Raw genomic sequence first — 13,439 nt, 5'->3', positions numbered from 1 at the left:
GCCCAGCTGTTTTTTTTTTGTTGCAGCTGTCATTGTTGTTTAGCTAGGCCAAACCAGGTTCGAACCTGCCAGCCTCGGTGCATGTGGCCCTTTCTGCCTTACCCTTGTCACTAAGCCCAACTCCAGAAGCGTGGGAGAGATGGGGTGTGGAAGGCACATACTCACTTTTCTGTCTTTCTCCCTTTCCCCCCAAATCTTTCCCCTTTTCTTTCTTGGCATATTGGAGATATCCTAGAATCTTCAAATGAACATCAAAAACACAAATGGTCTTTCTGTGTTCATAACAACATCGACAGGCCCTGAATATTGGGTTCCAAGCTGGCGGTTTTCTGGTTTTTGTGACTAATTCTCCTTTTATGGTCTTCTAAAATCCTCCCTGTCCCTATCCTCAGAGGAAAGAGCAGTTGTTAGCAAGGGGGAATTTGTCCCCCACCCCCAGGATACCATTCCACTACCTGTCAGTTTAAATATACAGCCCAGTCTCAAAGTGCTATTTTCTTAAAATCATGCTCATTACACCACAATTGTGTGAATGAGAGAACAGAGGAAATATGAGTGACAATCAGTGCTCTGTGCGTAGGATGAACTCTCTGGGTACTGGCACTGCCGCATGAGAATCAGGCTGACTTCCTTGAGACCCTGCCTGGCCCCTGGCCCCTACCCCATCATCACTGGTGTGTGCCTGAAGAATGGACTGATTAGGAAGGAGTTGGTTGCAAGTAACAAAAGCCACATAACAGTAGCTTAAAAACATAAGGCTGTTTTCCTCACTTAACCAGAAGTCTGGAAGTAGGTGTCTGCTGGCGTTTGGTCAGCAGCTGGATGTCAGAGCTGGCAATTTTATATATTTTTTTGCTGCTTCATTGAATATGTTGCCTCCTGGATACAAGATGGCTACCACCAGTCCCCTAACCATGTTTGTTATGGACAAGAGGAAGGGTGAGGCCAGTTGAGAAGGAGGAAGGGGAAAGCCTACATGCTCTTTTGAAATAAAGAAAGCAAAGGCTTTCCCAGTAGCCCCCACACACTCCTGCTTGTTTCTTACTGAGCAGAATCCAGTCATGTCAGCCTAGGAAGGTTGGCAGAGTGAGGTGTGGGTAGGGTGGAGATGGGCCTGCCTCCTAAAACCAAACTGGGATTCAGCAAGGAAGAAGGAATATTTATTTATTTTTGAGAAAGAGTCTTACTCTGTTGCCTGGGCTAGAGTGCCATGGCATCAGCCTGGCTCACAGCAATCTGACTACTGGGTTCTACTTATCAGTTAACTGTTTTTCCAGACTCTAATTTATTTCCACCCCAGTGGATCCAACTGATGGCTTCTGGATTTATATTCCCAAAGGATCATTCCCAGTGATCCTCCTTCCTCAGCCCCTGGAGGAGCTGAAACTACAGGCACCTGCCACAATGTCCAGCTAGTTTTTTCTGTTTTTAGTAGAGACAGAGTCTCACTCTTGCTTAGGCTGGTTTTGAACTCCCGAGGTCAAGCAATCCTCCTGCCTTGTCCTCCCAGAGTGCTGGGATTACAGGTGTGAACCACTGTGCCTGACCAGGAGTAACTCTTTTTGACTAGGCAAAAGTTGGTAGCTATCACATCAAATACAAACTATTTAAACTGGAAGGTTAGATTGTCCCTAAGTTATTATTGAGAGATATTCTAGTTGGGGTCTCTTAGTACCCAGGAAACCACTGGGGCCTAAAAGGCAGAGCCTGGACTGACAGGGCAGCACCTATCTGTCAGCAGTGGTGCTATTCAGCCGGCTCCGGGGAATTCTGGATGTGAGTCAAGTGGATTGGTAGCAACACTGGCTACCCTGAAGCACCCATCTTTCCCCGTCCCATTGAGGACTTGCCAGTGCCAAGTGGCAGTTCCTTGTTTCTCCAGGTGCTCAGCAGGTATTAGGGCCATTTGGATGTCTTGAAGAGCTGAGGTCAAGTTCAGAGGCCCTGGGATGTGGAGCTCACCCCAACCCCTCCAGGACCTGCCAGAGCAAATAGCTGCTTGGTACACAGTCTGCTTAGCAGGGAATTGGAGCCCATAAAATGCAAACACAGTTGAGTATTAGTCTAATCAGAACAATCAAAGAGCAAGACCGTTACGAGAAAATGACAGCCAGAGCTTTTGAAGTCTCATATATTACTAAAGAGTTAAAAGAGAATTATATTTTAAAGTTAGATGGCTGTTGACAATTTAACCTGATCTGCACCTTCTCTCCTATATTGTAATTTACAACATGTGATACTTACCTACAAAGTATCTCTCCAACAACAATTGTAAACTTCCCCACCAGAGTTTACCTGCACATTCTCCAAGGCTTCCAATTTGTTGCCTTGCTAATAGCTGGCACTTAGTAATGTTAGTTATGTAAATGGAGACCAAAGGGTTTCATAACTGCTCTAGTATTTTGTGCATTTTTTTTTTTTTGCAGTTTTTGGCCAGGGCTGGATTTGAACCCACCACCTCCAGCATATGGAGTTGGCGCCCTACTCCTTTGAGCCACAGCAGCCGCCCTATTTTGTGCATTTTTACAGCAGGTTAAATAAACTGCATGACAAATTGCATTAATAAGTCAAATATGCTCATTTAATTGCTTTTCTTTGTCTCATGACCAGCTCTGAACTCTGAGCCTCAGCCGATTGTCTCCAGTGTGTGTCTGTGGTCACATGAGGACTTCTAGGGTGTGTGGATGACTCAAGACAAGTTCTTTCCCTTACTAGGAAAACAGCTGAAAACTTCTTGTAGTGAAGAGCAGTGTGGTCTCACCCTGGTTAAAGCTTAGATTCTAAAGTCTCTGACTCAGTGATAATACTGGATCGCTTACATTTCTGTAAACACCTCCCAATCACTCATACAATACAAATATAGGTACACATATACCTGGGTTATTACAAAAGTTTTGAGACACACAAAAATCAAGAAACGTAAAATCCACATGGACAGAAGCAAATGAAGCCCTCCCACTCAGCCAAAAGCCAAGCAAGTTGAACTTCGTATAGGTGAATCAGAAAGTTTGCTGTCGAATGTGTTTCTTGGAAGTGAAATAAATAATAGACCATAGCACCATTTTAAAACTTTCGTAGCGACCCACGTTGTTTGCAGATTCATCTGTCCTTTAATGTTTGTTCCTGGGCATGGGCTCAGTTAATGGAATAGCAGATAGGATCACCCTTGCTACTAAAAATGTGACTCTTGTCTTTCTGTCTCTGTCTTTCTCTATCTCCCTCTTTTCAAAGTGTGATAGTTGAATTCTGGTGAGTTGAATGTCGATGTGAGACCCCAGTACCGTGCCCTCACTCTGAATGGAAGACCACGCTAAAAGACAGAGTGAAGAATAACATCCCTCTGCTCTGTGTTTGCATACCTTCTGAATTTGCATGACCTTGGCAAAGAGATGCCTTCAGCATTCCACGTGATGTGAGCATTTCTGTAAAGGCATGTTCAGTGCTAGGCCCCCTTTCGATTTTTATCATCAGCAAGATACTATTCACCTGAGGAATCCAATCATCACAGTAAATTGAAATTCTGTGTATTTGTTTCAGAGCTACAGTTCTGGCCCAATAATTCCAAATGGCTCCACAAATAAGGGTCAAAAGTGTTCATTACCAAAAGATTTTGCAGCATTTTTTTTTTTAAAGAAAAGACTCTACTGGCTCTAGGGAGATATTTTCTTCCTCCAATTTTTTGTCTCTTGTACTTAAAGGTAACTCTACCCTCCTCCGTCCCTGGCATATGTGGTGGATTTGGTGATTCCATCTGTGTTTTCTCACCTCCCTAGGCAACGCAGTGAGTTGATAGCCACATACTCATTGAGGAGGGTAGAATATTCCTCCTTTGGGCCAAAATGCTTCTAACCAAGCATCTTTCTGCTACCTTGAACCTAAGACCTTGCTCTTAGCGATGGGCTCTATCTCTCAGCAGGAGGCTGGGGTGAGGCGTGATGGGAAAGGCCATCTCTGTTCATATCCTGACTCTTAGCAGCTTAGCATTTCTGAACTTTTGCTGCCTCCCAGGCACGTGAATCTCTCTACTGTGGTTGTTACTAACAACCTGGCAGGTGGTCACAGGCACAAAACAAGGCCCCATCTAAAAGGATTAAGCACCAGATGTTTACATTGACCTGATTTTCTCTATCCTCACCAGGCTTGCAAAAGTTTTATGTGTAACTACTCTGTGAGGAACTTGCCTCATTCACATCTTTGGAAGAAGAATGGGTAACTTGTTTGGCTCACCCTCTTTTAACTTTTGTTTTTGTAATACTTCAAAGTATGGGCCAAAAATGCTAACATGGAATGAATGTTCTGATTAGCAAATCATTTAGGATTAAGATGAGATTCTTAAAAATAAAATTGAGATGGGGTCCCTTTGACTAAACCCTTTGCACAGCAGAGAGGAGCATGTCATGTGTGAGGCTATTTTAACCTTTCCTCATTCGTGAATAGTTGCTGGGTGAGCGGTTTTGTTTCATCAGCTGGGTTCCCTTTGAAGTCTCCACCAGGGGCAGACTTTCACATCTCTCATTCAGCTGCTTCCAAAGGATGTGGCCAGGGCAGAAACCAAGGATACAGGAAGGTGACAAGGGTGACTTTTAGGTCAGAACAGTTAATATCACTAAACTACCATCTCCTCTCCATTCAAGTTCACCAACATGACTCTCAAAGCATCTCAAGAGAGGTTAGAGAAGAGGGAATCTGGAGGACTTTCCTAGCCTTTCTCATGCTTGAAAGCTCGTTCCCAGGTGCCAGTCTGGTTCATCTTGCTTTGTTACACTCTCTGGTCACATGGCCCCTCCTCACCAATGTATGAATCATTTCCTGACATCACATCATTTCTTCATTTGTGTGTTATTACTCCCTGTCTGTCCAGCCAGCGTATCTGCTCTCCAGGGTGGGAAGCTTGTACTTGAATAGTGCTTGAAGTATCCATGGTGCCCAGCAAATACTGGTGGGATGAGGACTCTAACATCCCTATTTTACCAATGATTAAGCTGCATTGCTGAGAGGTAAAGTCACTGCCCCCAGGTTGCACAGGTTGTTAATGGCAGACCAGGGGCAAAACCCAACTCAGTAAGCAGTCAGCCAAAGATGGTTCACGTCTTAGTCTGCCTTCCTCTAGAAGTTGACCCCAAGAGCAGGTTTGTGTGCAGATAATTTATTTGGAGAGGTACTCTAAAGAACAAGAATAAGGAGACATTGGAGGGGAGCAGGATGTTACAGCCCAGCCAGGTTCATTGCTCACTGCTCAAGAGGAAGCCGACTGCAGGGAAGAGTTTAATGTCACAGGAACCATGTGAGGAGACCTGAGGAATTTCTCAAGTATCTCTCTTGGAATCTGGGAAGAAAGGTTTTGTGAAGATAGTTTGGCAGGCAAAAGTCTAGGGAATTAGGTCTGCCGATTGGAGGGGGTGAACTCATGTCGTTGGGAAGCAGAGGTTATCTTCTCAGTTGAGGGAGTTCCTGGGCAGGGGTCTCAAGGCTGTTGGATCTATTCCCACACCTATCCCCAGGTCTGTCTGGTAGGCATCAGTGGGTCCCCACAGAATGCAGAGTCTGAAAAATACTTCTAAGATCAGTCTTAGGCCTATCATAGTGATGTTATCTATAGAAAGACTTGTGCTTCACAATGGCAAGTTATCTACAAAAGTAGTGGGGAAGTCACAAATCCTGCACCTCTCAGGGAGGACAGTGCCATTGAGCAGGAACCAGCTACAGCAGTAGGAAGTTAGGGAATAATGGCGGGTTAACTTCTGGCTGCTTTTACATTAATCAGATTTTGATTGCTATTTATACCTATGTTATTTTAATATAGATGTTTTTAGGCCAATCAAGTAGCAACCCTTGAGCAGAGAGCAGGAATATCGCTGCCTTAAGGACTCGCCAATATGTGTGCCCCTGTCATGGGTGCTGTGCCTCAGCTTAGAAGCCTTGTTCTTAAAGTATATTTTCTGCTGAATTAATCCTCTATGTATTTGCAGCCTAAGGGCTTTGGAAACTTAGAAGCAAAGTGAACTATTCTTGTTTCTCTGTTCTCTGCTGACACATCCTGTCCTCAAAGCAGTGAGGCATCCCAGCCCAACCAGAGTGTACAGGAAGGGTTCAGTGGGAGAAGGAAATAACTGGGGTAAGAGGTGGGTGGATGGAAACAGTGGGTGATACTTTATTAATGAAAATACCTCACCATCTCTGAATAGTTGCTTTGTAAATCTGAAGAAATACCAGATCAGGTTGTGTCTTTCCTCTTCAACAAGACGCAAGCATCATTTTGATTGCTTTTCCTATACTCAGCCTCAAGGAGGCAGAGGTCTTGCCGCCAGCCGAGTCCCACTTGTCTAGCACAGTTCCTGGTGACAGTAGGTGCGCCGTCAATTTCTGTTGATAAGAAAGTGAGGCCAGGCTTGGCACTTGTAGCTCAAGTGGCTCAGGTGCCAGCCACATATACCAGAGTTGGTGGGTTTGACTCCAGCCTGAGCTTGCCAAACAATAATGACAACTACAACCAAAGAATAGCTGGGCATTGTGGCAGATGCCTGCAATCCCACCTACTTGGGAGGCTGAGGCAAGAGAATCACTTAAGCCCAAAGTTTGAGGTTGCTGTGAGCTGTGATGCCACATCACTCTATTGAGGGCAACAGCTTGAGACTGTTTCAAAAAAAAAAAAAAAACAAAGAAAGTGAAGCCAAGGACACCCACACACATATACACACACGTACACACATATACATACTCATACACTGATATACACACACTTATACACTCACACACATACTCACATACATACTTACAGACACACACACATACTTTGATACACATATTCACTCACATTCTCACACATGCAGTCACACATACACACACTCACATACATGCATACACATAAACTCACACATACACTATTCACACACATTGACATACATACACATACTCTCACACACACTCACACTCATGAACACACACTGACATACACACTGATACACATACACTCACACTCTTATACATACACTAACACACATACACACACTCATAACAGACTCTCACACACTCACATGGACATATACATAGACTCACCCACTCTCACACACTCAACCACTCATGCATAGACTCACACACATTCACACACAAGCATACACACACTTGCAGACACACTCATATGCACAGTAGTTGGGACTGACATTAACTCTCCAGCATTCAGTGTGTTTGTGGTGGGAATAGGTGGGATCTACACACCTAACCTGACACTTTTGCTTCTATTTTCTCAACATAAAGAAAAGAATCTGAATTGCCCCATCATGAGCCCCCTCGGTTGTGCGGGGTCTTTGGTCTGGCCTCCTCCTAGCTGTGTTGCCATCCGTGCTGAGCTGGCTAAGCCACACGCCTTGGCAGGGAGGCAATGACAAGCACATGGCAGGGTCAGAGTCTGATTTAGATAGACTCTCTTTAGTTTCCTTGGCCCTGGCAATTCCCCAATTTCCTGTAGTTGTAACAGGTAAAATGGGAAATTAGGACTAAAGAAAAAAGATGTACATAATTCTATATACTTGGACTTCTTCCAGGATGAACCATTTGTTCAGGTTGTATGATTAGTTGCAGAATATGACATCTGTCTGCTAAAGCCATTTCTTCTCCTGAGGCTAGCTCTCATCTGGGTTTGACAGCACATCTTGGCTTGGCAATCACCTTCTGGGCTCTTCCATGTAAAGACTTGTCATCTAATGTGGCAGCAGCTGTCCTTTGAATACTCTGTCTTATTGCTTGTTCAGTAGCCTGTGATTGATTCCGGGGACCCCATGAGGCCGATTGTGGCAGTAGAGATGAATGCAGTCTGGATAGAGATGTGGGGGTGGCAAAATGATAAAACTATCAGCCTTTGTTACTGCTAAGATGACTCGGCTTTGCTTGGAAGACTATCTTTGAAGATAAAATCCTTGGCCTAAACAGAGGAAGAAACAGGAAAGCCCTCAGTGAATTCATACAGCCCTCTACTGGCTGTCATTATATATAAAGGTATAAATAGATAAAGCTTAAATGTTTCTTTCCAGTATTTTAGTATCCTATTAGAATGATTTCCCCAGTGGCCTGCTGTAACTTCCTGGCATGTCCTGGTGTAACTTGTAGCTACTTTCCACGGTAGCTTTGGGACGAACAAAGCATTTTCATTACAGGTTTTTCAAAGTAGCTCATCAGCATCTCCCACTTGAAACTACCTTCTGGGGAAAAGGATGGGAAACCATGTCTTATTTATCTTTATATCCCCGGCAAAGCTAGTAGAGTCCTTTTATATATATTTAGTGCTTAATAAATATTTATTGAACTAAACTAAACCAGTAGACATACAACTGAATTAAGAAACCCTCCAATCATAGAACTCAATCATCCAAGTCAGTCTCTAATATGAATCCAGCCACATATTTATAGTGTATATTTTTATCCATCAAATAAAACTACCATCCCATTGCACAGTAAATTACACATATATTTATCTTTCAAAAGGCAGGAGTCTTGTATTCCACCTTCCCCCAGCTAAGCCAATCTACTGAGATGCTCAGTAGTACAATGTGTTTGAAAGATAGGGCTGTGTATGGTGGCTCAGGCCTGTCATCCTAGCACTCTGGGAGGCTGAGGTGGGTGGATTGCCTGAGCTCAGAAGTTTAGGACCAGCCTGAGAAAGAGTGAGACTCCATCTTTTAAAAATAGCCAGGTGTTGTAGCAGGCGCCTATAGTCCCAGCTACTCAGGAGGTTGAGGCAAAAGGATCGCTTGAGCCCAAGAGTTTGAGGTTGCTGTGAGCTATGACGACACAGTACTCTACCAAGGGTGACCAAGTGAGACTCTGTCTCAAAAAAGAAAGATAGCGGCATAAGGGACAGGAGAATCAAATGGCAAAATGGCAACATGGCAACCATTGATCTATTTATAAATAGTTTCCCAAAAGGAATGTGTAAATTTGTCAGAGGGTTCATTTATCTCAGGGGTTCTTAGCTGGAGGCTGCTTTACACCCACAGATCCCACCAGGTCATTTGGTAATGTCTGGACACACTTTTGGTTATTGTAACAAGGGAATGTTTAACACGTTCTTATTGGTTAATTGCTTGGCTTGACCCATGACTTCTGCATCTCCACAACTGAATAATAAAAAGAGTCTTTGTCCAATAATAACCAGAGGCACCACAAATCCCAGAACTTTCTTCTGAATCAGTCATAGAGTGTAGGCTGCCTTAAATCCTTCCCTCAGATCCTGGCATTTCACCATTCCCTGTCCTATATCTTCTTATGTATACGCCCGTCACCCATAACTAGACCCTAGACTGCACTACTGCCAGAGAATATATCTCTTATTTTATTGTATCCCATTGGTCACAATTTCTTTCTTTCTTTTTTTTTAGACAGCGCCTCAAGCTGTTCCCCTGGGTAGAATGCCATGGCATCACAGCTCACAGAAAATTCCAACTCCTGGGCTCAAGCAAATCTCTGCCTCAGCCTCCCAAGTAACTGGGACCACAGGCGCCCGCCACAACACTCGGCTATTTTTTGGTTGCAGGCATCATTGTTGTTTGGCGGGCCTGGCTGGATTTGAACCCACCACCTTAGGTGTATGTGGCTGGCGCCTTAGCCACTTTAGCCATAGGCGCAGAGCCTCTTTCTTTGTTTTTTTACAGAGAGTCTTACTTTGTCACCCTTGGTAGAGTGCTGTGGTGTCACAGCTCACAGCAACCTCCAGCTCTTGGGCTTAGGTGATTCTCTTGCCTCAGCCTCCTGAGTAGCTGGGACTACAGCTACTGGCAGCAATTCCCCTGCCTCAGCTTCCCAAGTAGCTGGGGCTACAGTTGCCTACCTCAATGCCTGGCTATGGCTATTTTTTGTTGCAGTTTGGCCGGGGCTGAGTTTGAACCCACCATCTGCGGTACATGGGGTCAGGGCCTTACTCACTGATCCACAGGTGCTGCCCAGGTCACAATTTCTTATAACTCTATCTTAAAATACTCGGACACTCAGGAGTGCTACTGATGCCTTATTTTTATAATCCAATGATTATTTGTCATCTATAGTCTGTATGTGAAATCCCAACTAACCAGAATGCAAAGTGGCCCAAATCATCCATTCTCCTGGTACTCTGCACAATTAAGATTGACGGTACTTGGCATTCAGTGCTGTGTTCTTGGGATCAGGGTTTATATATATATATACTCTTTTTTTTTGTAGAGATGGAGTCTCACTCTATGGCCCTCAATAGAGTGCCATGGCATCACACAGCTCACAACAGCCTCCAGCTCCTGGGCCTAGGCGATTCCCCTGCCTCAGCTTCCCATGTAGCTGGGGCTACAGGTGCCTGCCACAATGCCCGGTTATTTTTTGGTTGCAGTTTGGCCAGAGCCGGGTTTGAACCTGCCACCCTCAGCACATGGGGCCAGCACCCTACCCATTGAGCCACAGGCACCGCCTGGATCAGGGTTTCTATAAGTTAAGGTGTTTAGGGTTAGAGACAGGAGCTTCTTAAATTCTCTTTCCTTCCTAGATTCCCTAGTTTGTGAGGAGATGGTCTTTACCTGAGAAATAAAATGGAGACTTCATTTGTGTGAGTGAAAAACAAAAATAAAGCTGATCTGTTCAGGCAGATAATCTGTATGGGGTAAGCCATGACGGGAGGATCAGTCCTACAAAGCTTGTGACATATTAGAGGATGTGTGTGGCATTCAGTTCTTTAATCTCCTGGACATCCTTTGGTATGTCTCCAGTGAGATGTGCTCTTCTTTATCAAAAATCACTGATGTTGTCGCCAGAAGGAACATCTGAGGAACAATTACTGCTTCAGTGCTGAGTAGGGTGAGATCTTGCCCATATTAGGAACATGTGTATTTAAAAACAGAAACTCAGAAGAACAAATAACTAATAATGGGATTTCCAACATTAGATCATTAGTGTGGCGTGGGTGTGGGGGAAACTTTCCTCAGTGTCTCTGGAGCAGCACTGCATTTAAGCATGCACAGATAAAACAAGCACCAAGAATGCTTCAGATTGGAGTCCTGTGGGGTGCTAATAGGACTTTTAAAAGTTCATTTTTGTTCTTGTTATTTTGGTAGCTATCAACTGGGAATGAGCATCATGAGTTTTGAGGCTGTCTGAACTTTGTATCTTGCATCATCCCAGGAAGCTTAATAATAGATACGTTACAATTCAAAACATTTAATTTTATTGTGGCCAGAAATTGGTTCTAGAAATTAAATTCAAAAGCAGTGTAGAGAGAGCGCAATTTGGAAAGGCCACGGTATCTCTGCTGGTGGCGATGTTTACTAAGCGTTTGCTAAGTTGCCTAGTGCTGTTCTGAACACTTTCTATTTTCAGGTAGGTTGCTCTTTTATTACTTCCCCTATGTTATACAGGAAGAAGCCCAAAGTCACAGCAAGTAAACGCTAGAGCCAGGACTTGAACTTGCCCCTTGCTGTGTCACCTCTCCACTCATATCCAGGCTGCTTGTGCTGTCCTCAGGGAGTTTTCCCACTGAAGGGAAGGGTCTGTGCACGATGAAAAAGAAAATTTGCCAAATATGCTAATACAGCTCTTTCTTGCTTTCCAGGTTTCGGAGGTGCCCTGGGTTACATTCTGGGTGCCATAGACTGGGCCCATCTGGAAGTGGGAAGAGTCCTGGGCACAGAATTCCAGGTCATGTTCTTCTTCTCTTCCCTGGTGCTCACTCTCTGCTCTATTATTCACCTGTGCAGTATCCCCGAAGCCCCGCTTAGAGATGTTGCAAAGGACATCCCCCCCCAGCACCTTCTGTTGCCAGATGGAAAGTACGAGTATGGTTCTATCGAGAAAGTTAAAAATGGTTTTATAAATCCAGAGCTGGCAACGCAGGGAGAAAGAACCCCAAATCCTGCTGAACAGGTAAAGATGCAAATGCTTTTTCTCTTTTACTTTGGAAAAATATTCTTGTTCTTGCCCTTCCTTCTTCCTTGTGTAAATTCTTTGTTTTGTTTTCTTGTTTGATGTGAAGAGTTTTGTGATGTCTAATTGAGTTTAATCGCTATTATCCTTCAGAATTAAAATTTTGCACTTCAAAGACAAAAATGTCTGCATTTTCCTCTGGTCCTCCTGTCTCTTACTCCTTTCAGAGCATCAGACCAGGGAAAATAAAGTCAACTGTAAAAAATTGGATTATAAGAAAAGCCTGGAACTATCCTCTAAGAAGAAATACCCTCCTAGGTTAGGATTATAAATGACAAATTCGTTCCTCCAAATGGCAGCATCTCTGGGTTGATGGCTGGGTTGCATATGTTGAATTTTGTGTAGTGAGTTGATCAGATATTTCCTTTAGTCTATTTTCTGTGAACTGCATAATGAATTTATTAGCTTCAAATTTTAAAGAGAATTCGACTAAATGTCAGAGAAATGGGACCAGGTCACGGGCAGCTTAAATTAAAATTAATTCAAATGAGGGTGGGATCTTGGTGTGTGACACATCTTTTGGGAGCAAGACATAATTCTAAGAGAGACATTACCTAACAAATGCAATCAATGTAACTTGGTTTCTGGTACCCTCAATGAATCCCCAATAACTAAAAAAAGATAATTAATTCAAATGAAATAAAATGAAAACTTCAGTTTCTTAGTTGCATTAGCCACATTTCAAATGCTCAATGGCCCCATTGGGCTATTAGCTACTGTAAATGGCAACCCAGCTATAGAACATTCTCATAATTGTAGAAACCACTGGACAACCTGATGAAACAATCGTATCCTTCTTCAAACTGAGCTTGAATGCCAGCACCTCAGGAATATAGACCAAAGGACTCCCTTGTTGACAAAGAGGATGTAGAAGACCTAGGTGGAAATTTTGATTTCTCTACTATTGACCCATGTTATTCATTCAACAAATAACTAACAGGTACTTGCTATGGGATAAAGATTACGAGCGTGGGTGTTCAGATCCTGGCTATACCATCTCTGGAATGCATGACCTTGGACATTTACATTTCTGTTAAAGGGAGAAATAATTCTATCTACCTGTAGGCGGTTTGTGCAGGTTATGTGGGATAATCCATGTGAAGTTACTTAAAGTGGTTCCCACCACATAATAAGGATTAAGTGTTGTTATTATGTAGCCTGGCAGAATTCTGGGTGTACCAAGCAAAAAGAAAGCACAATTTGACCTCTTAACAACTTTCAAACGAGCTCAGTGAATCTCATCTCCCCTTGAAGTTGACTTCTCTTATTGGCTTGAAAGTCTGTTCTGGGATTATCAGGGTGTTCAACTAAGGTCAAGCATGGGAATGCATTTTTAAACTTTGCATAAGTATACTATTATTATCATTTATTGAACAAATAGTTTTTTTTTTTGAGACAGAGTCTCACTTTGTCGCCCTTGGTAGAGTGCTGTGGCGTCACACAGCTCACAGCAACCTCCAACTCCTGGGGCTTAGGTGATTCTCTTGCCTCAGCCTCCCGAGTAGCTG

The 13,439-nt window shown here is 43.5% G+C and overlaps 1 protein-coding gene across 1 annotated transcript in view; it reads left to right on the top strand.

Moving 5' to 3' along the window:
* The window catches only part of SLC45A2 (solute carrier family 45 member 2), a 38,328-nt gene that overhangs the window by 8,135 nt on the left and 16,754 nt on the right, over positions 1-13,439 (top strand). The window contains exon 3 of the mRNA XM_003792929.3: positions 11,561-11,871. Within this exon, the coding sequence (XP_003792977.1) occupies positions 11,561-11,871 (311 nt within the window). The remainder of the gene's footprint in view (positions 1-11,560; positions 11,872-13,439) is intronic.

The sequence above is a fragment of the Otolemur garnettii genome, unplaced genomic scaffold (assembly GCF_000181295.1).
Source record: "Otolemur garnettii isolate 467f Iridium unplaced genomic scaffold, OtoGar3 scaffold00063, whole genome shotgun sequence".
Taxonomy (NCBI): Eukaryota; Metazoa; Chordata; class Mammalia; order Primates; family Galagidae; genus Otolemur; species Otolemur garnettii.
Note: the sequence above shows the minus strand (reverse complement) of the source record. Positions and strands in the feature narration are given on the sequence as shown.